The 13,672-nt window shown below is 36.7% G+C and overlaps 1 protein-coding gene across 1 annotated transcript; it reads left to right on the top strand.

Annotated features, from left to right (window-relative positions):
* Positions 1-11,816: 11,816 nt before the first annotated feature.
* Positions 11,817-12,218, top strand: LOC126692300 (uncharacterized). Its single transcript, XM_050387863.1, has one exon. It carries the CDS (start codon positions 11,817-11,819, stop codon positions 12,216-12,218), a length of 402 nt encoding a protein of 133 aa, XP_050243820.1.
* The last annotated feature ends 1,454 nt before the right edge of the window (positions 12,219-13,672 follow it).

The following is a 13,672-nucleotide window of genomic DNA, read 5'->3' as shown; positions in this document are numbered from 1 at the left end:
CCTACCCCTTGGGGCCCCGCGAAGCCCTGTCTCACTCAATAAAACTCTACTTTTTGTTAATTTGCCCTACAACTCGTACAATTTTTTTAATGAAACCTATTTCATTAATAAAAATTTACTTGAAATAACAACTAAATTTATCCCATCAAATCAAATCAATTTTTAGAAAAAAATTGAATAATATATCCAAGCGTTTAACGAAATAATCACAAAAAAAATCTCATAATATAACACATAACAAAATAAAGGCAGAGAACCACATTAAGTAGAATAAAATAAGCTAATATTGATATGTTTGTTAAATAGTAGGGTTTTAGGGTATAAAAAATTTACAATTATAACTCTTAACAACACTGGGCGGGGTCGGGACGGGGAGGGGCGGGTCTAAAAAGTCTAAACCCATCCTCGCCCCGCCCCATGGTGTGGGGGCTAAAATTTTGCCCCATCCCTGCCTTACCACCTTTGCGGGGCGGGGAAAACCTGCGTAAGACAAAGTGGGGAGGGGCGGGTTAAGTGGAGCGGGGCAAAATTGCCATCTCTAAATTTTATCACTTAGCCATTTTTAGGTGATTTACATCCATTTAAGGAATTTTATCACTTAGCCATTTTTGGGTGATTTACATTCCTTAGATTAGGGAATTTTATCACTAGCCTTGTCATGTGATTTATACCCCTTAGATTAGGGAATCTTATCACTAGCCTTGGTCATGTGATTTACATCCCTTAGATTAGGGAATTTTATCATCGGCCTCAATAATACTTGTTGCATTTTGTTAGAAATAATAATATCCAAATAGGTAAATTGCATGTGTTACTATAATAGATATCTTTTGATGAAGAGCATTATATATGAATCATAGAGAAGTATTCTATGATATATTAAAATTGAAGTTATTTGACTATATACTTCTTTAAAATGATCTTTGTTAGGTGCTTGCACCGTATATAATTTTTAAAGCAATTTAACAAGATTTTGGTAAGTTAGCAGAGATAGCGGAAATTTATTGAGACTTAAACTCATGTCTATACTGTAAACACAATCATTTAACATTTTAAGTCTAGGAGACTTTATAGAACTTTTCAGATTCATGACAATGAAACATATGCTACTAATAATATAGTCATATTGGTTGTGATAATTGTAACAATTTTATTTCAATATTTTCAACATGTTCCATATATGCATACTTGTAATAATCATGCAAGCTTGATATACACTTAATTCTAATAAGATAATATTTGGCATGGCTAATTAAAAAGAAAGAAATAAATGAGTTACTTTGACAAGAGACCTTAAATCACGATACTATTGCGTACATACCTCGATCTTTTCATTGTTGTAGTTTTCCTGACAAGTTTTAAGATCTCTTTTGTTAAGCTTAACATGCTATTTCATGTTTGAGGCTTAGATCTTTTTTGCTTCATTCTTTTGTAGGTTAATGTGCTATTTCATGTTTGAGGCTTAGGTCTTTTTTACTTCATTATTTTGTAGGTGACTAGACCACATTATTGCCCCTGTTCAAACATGAAAGTGCAATTCTTGTTGTTGGATGATGACCAAAAGAATGGACTGTCATGGTTTGTACCTGTATTTTTGTTCCTTTGGGCTTAATCTTAGTCCCAAATGAAACCTTCATAAAATTTCATGTCTAATTCATTAGAACAAAATTTAGAAATTTATAGACCAATGCCTATGAATATGTATGGATAGAGATGAGGCAGTATGTTCATGATAGAACATTATGTATAAACTTATAGAGTGGTCCCAAAAAGGCACTGCTACCCTTCAAAATAAATGAGTAGAATGAAAGAAATAATTAACTGGATAAATTATTTCATAGTGCAGGGTGATAGCAATTCAATTTTGGATAAATAAATTTGGAAAATACCATCATCTTAGGTGTGATATTTTCAAGATATGAAATTCCATAATCAATTAGATGTTTCTAAATTTCTTCCAAAAGAAAATTTGTTGATAATTAATAGGTATATATTAACACCTTAAGCCGAGGTGGCTACTAGTAAATGACATATAAGCCATTTACGAGAAACTTGCGTCTTATTTTACCTTCGTCAATTATATAGCATAACATATACTTACAAGGATGGCAACCTTATGAAATGATAAGAGAAGTTCATGAGATGACTGCATATAATTCATGGAAGTACATTAATACACACAAATAAGGGAATAAATTCTGGTATTCCAGCTTGAATGACGTGCACATTGGTTGCCGAGTCCTTTTTGTAGGAATAGCATACCAATTCGATTTACATGGTAAAATATATCCACTTAACCATAGATAAAAATCTATCATCTCATTTGCTTTCTTTTTATGAAAAATGTTTCCTTCATTGATTGACTATGAAATTTGTCAACAAATGTTTAACCACATAGCATATGATTGCCCAACTTTTCGCCTTTAACATAGAAATTATTTAAACAATAGCAATTATGGTGGGGCAATAATAAGTGTCGCATAACTAACCCTTAAATATGGCGCTAAAAGGAGGGTGAGATATCTAATATCTTTCCCCCATAGTGTGGTTTGAAATAATTTTAGATTTTGCTCTTTTCTAAGCAAGTAATGCTATAATATAAATGAGAGAAGTAGAGACCTGACCTGGCAAGAAAACTTCTGCGACATTCTTAATGGTTGTGGTGCCTATGCCATGATCTTTTTTTTGTTGTATGATTGTTTTTATATCGAGATTTTTGTTAATCCTTTTTGTCAAGCTTTACTGGGCTCATTTTGCTCCAAAAAATACTAACAAATTAATAATTTCGATTGTTTTCAAATGATGAGCTTAATATAGAGTACATGTCATTTGGGTCAAAATATACATTTGGCCGACTACCTTAAGGAGTGTTCACATGGTCCTTAACTAATTTCCATCTAATGGAGTCACGTGGAAATAATTTGATATTATTTAGTATTTATAGACAGTAAGCTCTACTCATATATCATATATGTAAGTAAATATTTACTCTGGTGATGTCACTAGTGCGAGCATAAAATAAAAACATTGTACTTGTATAGCTACTTCTTTTGAATCATACATATGAATTGTGACACAGTGAGAGTTCCACATTTTTCCCTTTGAATGCTCAAAGGTATGGTTGTGTATAGATCGAACCATTTAAATTCGGCGAAAAACACATTTTGGTCCCTACATTTTCAGTCGATTCCCGTTTTAGTCCCTAAGTTTTTTTTTTACCGCTTTTAGTCCCTCTCCTGAAAAACGGTTCCATTTTAGTTCTTACCGTTACATCATAAACGGATATTGCTGATGTGGCAAACGGCATGCACTGTTGGCCTGACGTGGTCATTAAAATAATAATAAAAAATGCCACGTCAGCATTTAAATTAAAAAAATTAATTTATTAATTTTAACTAAATAAAAAAAATTAAAAACAGAATTAAAAACTAAAAATCATATGAACTAAGATCTAAGTGTGTCTTGAACAAGAACACCAAGAACACAAACTCAAATCCAAGAACACAAACCCAGAAATTAAAAAAAAATAAAAATTATCATGCTTTGATGTTTTATGCGTTTTATAAAACGCAGCTCTGGGTTTGTTATTAAAAATAAAAAAGCCCTCAATAGGACACAACAACGGAAAAAACTCTCAGCTCACTCAGCCCCATCCCTTCCTTTCTCCCATGCCTGAGACCGAACCCAACCTTGAAACTTTTTGACCAGCGAGGGCATCAGCTTGGGCATTAGAGTTGAGGTGATATCAGTGTGGAGATCGGTGTGGGTCATTAGCATGGAGATCTGTACTCCAGTTGTGCTTCGATTTGTGCGATCGTGCTCCGATCTGTGCTTCGATTCGTGGGATCATGGGTGTCGCCGTCGGTCTGGCCGTGGGTCATGGTTGTGGTGCTTGTTTTGCCGTGGTGCTGGGTTTCTATTTTTGTCATGGGTTGCTGTGGGTTTCTATTTGGTTTCTATTTTTGTCTTTTGGGTTGCTGAATTTTTGATTTGTAAGGTGCTCGATTGTGGGTATTGGTTGTGGCGGTATAGGTGCTTGATTCGTGGGTTTGGGTTGCCGGTGTTAGTGGGTTTTGGTTGTGTTTTCTGGGTCTGAGTTGCTGTGTTTTTTGGGTTTGGGTCTGGGTTTGCTGTGTTTTTCTTAGTTTAGTGCTAGTGTATCAGAGATGGAGAAATGAATTGTTCTGGGTCTGGGTCTTGCTTGCTCTGTTTCAGAGATGAGAGAACGAAGAGGAAGAGAGGGACAACAGTTTTCTGACATTCCATACCATTCTCCACTGCTCTGATTTGGTCAGGTTTGAAAATATTTAAGAGATTTGAAAAAAACTTTGTTTTTATCAACTGGATGCGTTTTTTCTTATTATCTCGATAGTTGAACAAAATCTTTTGTATTAACATTTCAGATCAGATGCTTTTAATTCTACTTAAATGTACAGAACTTAATTTGTGAGGAAATTCAAGGCTATGTTTGTTCTTTTAGCACAGATCACATTATCATGCTTTGATGGTTTTTTTTTTTTTTTTTTTTTTTTTTTAATTTCTGGGTTTGTGTTCTTGAATTTGAGTTTGTGTTCTTGGTGTTCTTGTTCAAGACACACTTAGATCTTAGTTCATATGATTTTTAGTTTTTAATTCTGTTTTTAATTTTTTTTATTTAGTTAAAATTAATAAATTAATTTTTTTAATTTAAATGCTGACGTGGCATTTTTTATTATTATTTTAATGACCACGTCAGGCCAACAGTGCATGCCGTTTGCCACATCAGCAATATCCGTTTATGATGTAACAGTAGGGACTAAAATGGAACCGTTTTTCAGGAGAGGGACTAAAAGCGGTAAAAAAAAAACTTAGGGACTAAAACGGAAATCGACTGAAAATGTAGGGACCAAAATGTGTTTTTCGCCTTTAAATTCTCCATTCTCAAAGTCAGAGCATATTTATACATGGAAAAGTTTGAATAGTAGATTTTGTTCGTTCTATTGTGGACCATTTCAAGGTACAAAATTTCATAATATTTTGAAAATTTTTTTTGCTTAACTATTGCAGTGCTTCTATAAGGACTGAAGTTTGTAATTCTTTGGGTCTTTCAACCCTAGTCCCACCTTGCATTCACTTTGAAAATTATTTTGTATGCAAGGCCTAATAGGCCATTCATGCATTTTATTTCTTAAGCTTACTTTTAAATCTTTTTGGATTTTTTTTTTTTGAAAAGCAATGTGTCATTAGTCAGTCGATGAACTAATAACTCATTCATAACTATAGAGCACATACTTTTTCTATTTCTATACTTTCACTTTTTACTGTTGTTATTAATAAATACAAATTTAAATTTGGGGGATGGCCCTATGATCTAGCTTTGCAACAAGTTATCAACCAAGATATTATCCTTGTGCTGTGTACCATTTATATTCCTTCTTTAGTGTAGCATTAATTTGACACATAAAAGGACACAAATGGATTGTTTTAGTTATAGTTGAAAATGTAATAAAACCCTTTTAATTGCCACAATTAGGATATTAAGGCCATAATATATGACATATTTGGCTTAAATGACAAAGATTTCAAAGAGATTGATGTGACTTCTTAGCCATTGATCTTTTTCGAAGTGTGTAGGCTGTAGCAATTAAGGTATTTTTTCCTTTTTTAATGCCTATATTTAAGATCATAATTTTGGTAAGGTAATAAAAAGTTTCAGCTTCATTTTTCTTAAATGCCGAAAGTTATGATATATTATCTTGCGCAATAATATTTGACTTCCTTATTTCCAATCTTATCAAGATGCATTAGGAAAGAAAAGTAGCGATATAGAAAGCCATAATTAGGATATCAAGGTCATAAAATTTGCTAGTAACTGATCCCTTTAATTCATTCAAAATTGGGCTTTTTGGCAGTTGATTTTATTCGTCATTGTTTCAAAAATATTGATAGTATTAAGCATTTATAAAGAGAGTGTAATATATGGACATAACAGTGGCCTTACTATGTTGTGTAACTAGTAGATATTGAAACATGACAAGAGAGTGTAATGGACATACTTGCTATGCTTTGCTTCTTCTTTCTCTATTGAGTAATAATTTCTTTGCAACCCACATATTTTCTACTAAGTGTAAATTACACAGCTTTATCAGTGGTTTGTTGTTGAACTAGTTTTCTTTGTGGAAATAAAAGTCCACGAAACATCGACCGTAGGATGCAATATGTGTGTTTTGGACCTTTACAGGAGCTTCTGAACAATTGACCTCAAATGATGAACTTAACGTGAATACCGTCTAAGGAACATTAATGAGATCCATAATTTTCATTATGGAACTAAATGTAGAAAAATACATTTATTTCCTTTCTTTGTTGAAGAGATTTATTGAGATATAAATCAAATTTCTAAAAAGATGTATGAATAATTTCTGGTCTGAAATTGGAGTTCTCAAACTTGAAAAGGCAATGAGATATGAATCTACTTCTTCAATGCTCAGAATTATGACATACTATAATTCTATTAAGATAATAAATTTCAATTTCACTTTTCTCAAATGCCGAAAGTTAAGATTTACGGAGTATTAGGAAAGAAAAATAGTGATATAAAAAGTCATAATGTATGAACATCAACTAGGATGTTATTAGTATCAATTGAAGATATAAACAGTCTATTATATTAGGAAAGGTAGTAAAATGCTTTCTAATGGCCATAAATTGGATTCAAGATCATAATATTTTGCTAATTTTTTGCCACAAATTTTTTATTCCTCTTTCTTTTACTATTTGTAGTGTGTTTTTGGATAAGTGACTATTTGAAACTAGTATGAGATTTACACTATTCTTGTGAAATTATTCACTATTTTTGGTCTAGTGACGATTATGGTAAATTGTTATGCATGTATCCATTATCTCCATAGTTGACATTTTTAATAGGTGCTTTGCTTAATTGAGACTATTCCATTTTAAGCAAATTTTCTAGAATACTTGCCTAAAATTAAGTTATGCAATACCGAATTGTAAATACACGATCTGATAACTAACGTAATTGTTTCCGAAAATTGTTTATGCCTTATTTGGAGTCACCTAAGAGGTAAGACTTTAAGATCTTAGGTAAAACATAATTCTACCAAATAGAAATATTAGTATAGGGAGAATCAAGCCGTCAAACGTACTTGAATGATTATACTCAATGGATGGATTAGTGGGTTAGCCCATGGACTGCATCCATTTAACACCCACTTTAGCGTCCATTACTCCAAATTGAAAAGAGTAACCCTTTGTTGCAGGAAGAGCTTACTGGCTACTCTTTTCCCACAGACGGTGCCAAATTGATTATGCCAAAATTGTCAATTGGATCACTTGTCCAATCCGGAGTTTTAGACGATCTTGTAGGACTTGCAAGATAGACAAAGTTAATCGAAGAGACCACCGAATTGTGCCCGGTGGGGGAGCCTCCAATGCTTAAGTTTGTATCAGCCCATATCTTTCGTATATAGATAGTGTTTTGTAGTGGTTTTTGACGTACCTTAGCTACTGAGATAGATTGTCCCTTTTATAAGTGACTTGGGTAGCTATTGTACATAAATCAGGGTGATTATTACCTTAATTGTAATGTTCTTTGTCTTAATAAGAGTTTAAGACCTTTGATGGTCGTTATTGAATGTGTTGAGTGGTTATCTTTGATGGCCTACTAATGATGCTTATAGTCATTTGATCACTTAGCTTTTTCATCACTTCAACCTTTTGTTTCCATTTGCTGTTGTATCTCGGTCCTTCTATTCAATTAATTAATATGCAAAGAGAGTTTTATCAGAATTATGACAACATGACATTTTTTACCTGTTTTCTTTGGTGCATAAGGAAATTGTTGGTCATTGATTGATTTCATTTCCTTCTATTGAATGTGGTCAGAGAGAGGTGTTTGTTCTTTTACATTAATATTGGTTATCAAGAAAGAATTATTTATTTTTTATTTTCTTTAAAGAAAGGTTAAAAAAAAATGATGGATGTCTGTCCAACATAATTTTTATTAAGACCGAAACATCCACACCTGAGTTATGATCAATTTTGAATGAATATGTATACATAATATAGACAATGAACATCATATTCTTCATCTGTTTATGCTTTTTCTTTGCAGTTCTTGAACTTGGGATGGAGTATTTGAGGTACTTTCTACATTAGCTGATACTCATCTAAGAGCAGGTAAACTTTTAGCTTTTTGACACTACAAAAAGTCACTTTTTAGCTTCTGCATTTGCAAAGGGATGAACTAGAGAAATGAAGAAAGAAAGAAAAAACAGAGAGAGAGATAAATCGGAGAAAGAAATAAAAAGAAAAAGTGGAAGAAGAAAGAGAGATAAATAATAATAATAAAACATTTTTTTACCTTTGAGCGTACAGTCATATCTTTGGCTATGCACGGTAAAAGCCATAATTTTTGGCTTTGACTCTACCAATAGAGCATCAATTTTGTAGTTGGTAGAGTTAAAAATAATATTATAACTTTTTAACACTGCCAATAATAATGCTATGATTTTGACAAGGTTGGAACAAATTAGTACAACTTTTGCTCATATTCATTGTTTTCTAATATGTTGTTACTAAATTACACTTTTGCATTCTAAACTAGAAAAATTGAAAATTTTTATTTGTGTGGGCATTGATAAAATAATGGGCCGCACATCCTTGATTTAGGCCATGTGAAATTCTTTGCAACAAATTGACTAGACTAGAGCCACAGGTTGAACACAAATTTTTTTTAGTGGTCCATATGAATTCCTTTATGCATTATTGCTACAATTATCAGCCTGCTTTTGTATGGGTCAGAAGGTGAAATATTTTGATATCAAAGTCAGTTTGGCCTATTGTAAAATAGGGAACACTTTGGTTCAAAGTTCAAACAACATAATTATTTTAACCAAAAAAAAAAAAAACAACAAAATTATGTTTATACTTTGGTTCAATATCCGCCTTGGGGGTCTCGTCTTGCAATTATATAACACCTAAAATGATGCTGCTAGTGTTTGAATCAGTGATATGCATGTTGAACCAAAGTAACAACAACTAAACATAATTATAAAAAATTTGGTTATATATATATATGTGCTACATTAACCAATAAATTTCTTTGAAGTTATAAAAAAAAAAAAAAAAATCTTTGACCTAACCAAACCAAAATAATTTTGAATACAATTTTTACAACTTTGCTGTCTCTTAATTTTAGTTGATGGTCTCCACATGAAGTTTTTATTTTTTGAGCATGTGGTGACGACTGACAACAAGATTGTTCCTCTTTTTAGTTTTCAGAATTAAAAAACATGACCATTCCAGAACTGCATCACGACGCTGATGACCCTGAAAGCAACTTTCTGAGAAATACTTCCCGAAAAAAGAAAACATATGCTGAGGTGACTCGGGACATCTGCATGCTAGACTTGAGCTGCGACTTAGGAGAAGAAGATGATATTGATGACATTGGAACGCCCATGCATGGTACCGTTGAAGAAGACTGCCTACACAATGCTGAACTCCACCACAACGATAACGACGATTTGAACATAGAGGACTGGGAAATACGGATGACTCCAGAACTGAAGCGTAAACTTGCTGGGCCGTGACAAACGAGCATCATCCTTCAACTCATGGGAAGACCTCTCGGATACCGGGCATTCCAAACCAGGTTAGCGGGTATTTGGTGACCCTCAGGTATGACTCACTTCATTGATATTGGATATGACTTTTTTATTATGCGTTTTGACAAGACAAAGGACTACCACCATGCGCTCATGGATGGACCATGGTTTGTAGGCGACCAATACCTACACGTGTAGGCATGGGAAGCGGATTTCCACCCGCACATAGCCAAAATTTCAACTATGGCAGTTTGGATCCATTTGGAACAATTGCCTATAGAATACTATCATACCGAGTTTCTCAAACACGTGGGCCATAAACTAGGAAAACTTCTAAAGGTGGATGCTATAACTAGTGCCGCCATTCGAGGGAGATATGCTTGGCTGTGTGTCCAAATAAACATGACTAACCCGCTACCGAAACGAGTTAAAATTGGCTTCTTTTGGCAAGACATAGTCTACGAAAACCTTCCCTTGCTTTGCTACCGGTGTGGGTGAATTGGCCACCGCGAAGCTCACTACTCCGAGGGCCTTGTTGAAACTCCAACCATGACCCCTCTTGAACCTGACCCACGTGCTGACCAGGGAACATCATCACCGACCTATGAGCCAACTCCCTAGAAAACAGTACAAACCTGGCGCGTTAAAGCTCGAAGGCCACCTCCTGAGACTTCTCCACGTGGTATGCAGCACCAACGTGATGCGCACACCCTAGTAAAACCACGTGTCCCACCCATTTCACCTCAGGTCCATGTGCTGCACAATCTCTATGTTGGTTCGGCGAAGTGACAGCCACTTGATGGGTTGACGCAGCCAGCTGGATTTCACCGCGATGAGGTGGCATCAAAGGGTAAATCCCAGCTTTTACTTCAGCCACGTGAGGTGGACACGGATTGCATGCAACCAGCTTGCATAAACACCTGTCCCCGCACTGCACAGAATGCACCATCCTATCAAACCATGCATTCTGTGAAGAAGACCAACGCTGCTAACCAGTCCGCACCCACACAGCCAGAACAACTCTTGCACAATGCCTCCCTTATCGGACCAAAGCTCCACGACTCCCACACAGACAGACTTCGACCTGCATCTCACCCCCACTCACCACAATCTCCCACATCTCCCTGCCACTCCCAACATGAACACACCTTCATCTTTCCCCCACGACCAAGCCCAGGAGATGGCCAACCTCGACCAGATATGGAGCAGCCTCTCTCTAGGCCGTTCCAATGACGAGACGGTGACATATGTCCGGATACCGGTTCACCCACAGACTGCACTAGTATGGAATCAAGAAACACAGACACCAAGTCTGCCCATGCTGCTCGAACCAACACCCCAGCCTACTCCGTACCATATTCCACGGACTCATGTTCGAGTGCGCTGGTCGACGGACCTACATCAAGCCCCGGCAAGCCATTCCCAAGCTCCACCAGCACGACAGCGGAGCAATCAAGCGAGCTCACCCAGTATGGACTCTCTAGACCCACTGCCTGTAGCCATTTTCCGCTTCCTGGATCTCGGCGAAATAAACATAGCAATAAGGGAGGACGAACCCAGCTTGTACATAATCATGTTCTCAAACCAAAGCCTTCCATTTGTCGTGTGCGGTATGCATTGGGCCAGGCTCGGCGAAGTGGCACCAATGTATCGCATCCAGACCACCACAGCAAGGCATTAGTGCCTTACTCCATCTGCAGTGAGGACCTCAATGATAGGGGGAGCCCCAAATGACTACCTCAATCCTAATACTCCATCAATGAAGATGATTGCTTGGAACTGTCAAGGAGCAGGTAGTGAGACTTTTCAAAACCATGCCTATGAATTCCATCGTAGGCATTGCCCTAATATTCTGATCATTATCGAGCCCCGCATTGCCGAAACAAGGGCTCAAGCTGTGATTAACACGCTTCTGTACACTCATTCTTGCAGAGTGGATCCTACTAGCTTCTCTGGAGGCATCTGGCTGCTATGGAATGAAAGCCCTTCCCTCCAAATCGAAATTATCACTCATAGCGAATATAGCATCCATGCTTTGGTGAAGGTATCCTCTCCCTCTCTAACTTTTTTACTCACTGTTGTATATGCCTCGCCTAATTTTACTAAGCGTAAATTTTTTGGGAATATTTGCAAAATCTAGCTACAGTTGTTTCTTAACCGTGGGTTCTCTTGGGTGATTTTAATGATATGCTTTCGAATGATGAAAAAATGGGAGGCTTACCTGTCAATGGATATCGTATAACCGTTTTTAGAAATTGCATGGATAGGTGTGGTCTCATGGATTTTGGCTTTCACGGTCCTCGTTTTACATGGACTACAAAAAGCCCGATATGGCAAAATAATATTAAGGAACGGTTGGATAAAGGGTTGGGCAATGCTGACTGGAAACTGCTCTTCCCTGCTACTGAAATTCACCACCTCCCTAGGGTTAAATTCGACCACTGTCCCATTATGCTTATCACTGACTCCTTAGCGCCAAAATCCTCCAAGCCTTTTAGGTTTGAGCAAATGCGGCTTACTGATCCCACCTTCTCTTCCTTTATGAAGGATAGCTGGAAAACTTCCGAAACACTCCCTTCTGCTTCCTCCCCCTTGTCTAGGTTCCCCTGATGCCTTAATTTCTTAACCAATAACATTCGCACCTGGAACACTAACCATTTTGGCAATTTATTCCAGTGCAAAAATCGTATTTTAGCTAGGATTCGGGGCCTCCAACTGGCCTTAACTAGAAAACCCTCAGCTTTTTTATACTCTCTTAAGCAACAATTGGCTTAGGAATATAACACTATTCTCCATCAAGAATATTTATACTGGTAACTCAAATCTTGAATCTTGTGGCTAAACTATGGTGATGCTAATACAAAGTACTTTCACCTAAAAACCATCAAAAGACGGAGCCATTTAAGGGTGACTACTTTAAAAGATGACACGAGATTATGGCTGACTAGAGAGCCCCTAACCCAACATATTAATAATGCTTTTAAAAAATTGTTTCAGGCTACGTCTCCTCATATGCGCCCTACACCTAGGACTACGAGGTAGGGTAGTCAATGTAGTCATTTTCTTACTCATGCCCACTCGTTAGCCTGTATTCCCTCTCCTGCAGAAATCCTTAGGAACCTTAGGGAGCTCCCTCCTTTAAAGGCGCTTGGGCCAGATAGCTATCATGTGCTTTTCTTTCAACAAAATTGGTCTAGTTTGGGCCGGAGTATAATTCAAGTTCTTTAGGAAATTTTTGAACAGCTTACCATACCTCCAAACTGGGGCCTCATAAACCTGGTGCTTATTCCAAAAGTGGCTCATCCTGAACTGATCATCCAGTTCCGTCCAATTAGCCTTTGCAATACCCTATATAAACTACTTTCTCGAATCATTGTGCAACGACTCAAACCTTATATTGCAGAGGTTATTAACCCCTGCCAAGCTGGGTTTGTGCCAGGTTGCCGAACAAGTGATAATATTATCCTCGTCCAGGAAGTGATTCGAACGTTAAAATTTAGGCGAGGTCGAGCTGGATATGTGGCTCTTAAATTGGACCTTGAAAAAGCCTATGATCAGTTAGAATGGCCTTTTATTCAGGACACCCTAGAATTCTTTCACATGCCACCAACCCTCATTACTCTTATAATGAATATGATCTCCTCAACTCGGTTCCATATTTTGTGGAACGAGACTCCTCTCCAGGAAGTGGCGCCAAGTCGGGGAGTAAGACAAGGCGACCTTCTGTCTCCATATTTGTTTATCCTTTGTATGGAACGGTTGTCTCTCCAATTGGAAGAGGTTGTCCATGGTAAACGCATTCACCCTATAAATTTTAGGGCTAGGGTACGCCTCTCGCATTTATTTTTTGCCGATGATATCTTTCTCTTCACAAAAGCCATGACTAGGGACTGCAAAAATTTATGCCAAATTCTACACAAATTTTGTGATTCATCTGGCCAGCTCATGAGTGTTACCAAATCGATTATGGTTTTCCCCTAGTACCCCTAGGCGTATAAAAGAGCAAGTGGCTGGAATATTTGGGATTCCCACCATGGACCGCATTGGTACCTACCTAGGCACAC

The sequence above is a fragment of the Quercus robur genome, chromosome 1 (genome assembly GCF_932294415.1).
Source record: "Quercus robur chromosome 1, dhQueRobu3.1, whole genome shotgun sequence".
NCBI classification, from domain to species: Eukaryota; Viridiplantae; Streptophyta; class Magnoliopsida; order Fagales; family Fagaceae; genus Quercus; species Quercus robur.
The sequence above is the reverse complement of the archived record's forward strand: the minus strand, read 5'-3'. Positions and strand labels throughout refer to the sequence as shown.

Coding starts and splice junctions, on each gene's coding strand:
- LOC126692300 (XM_050387863.1), top strand. CDS start 11,817: ATGGGAGGCTTACCTGTCAATGGATATCGTATAACCGTTTTTAGAAAT.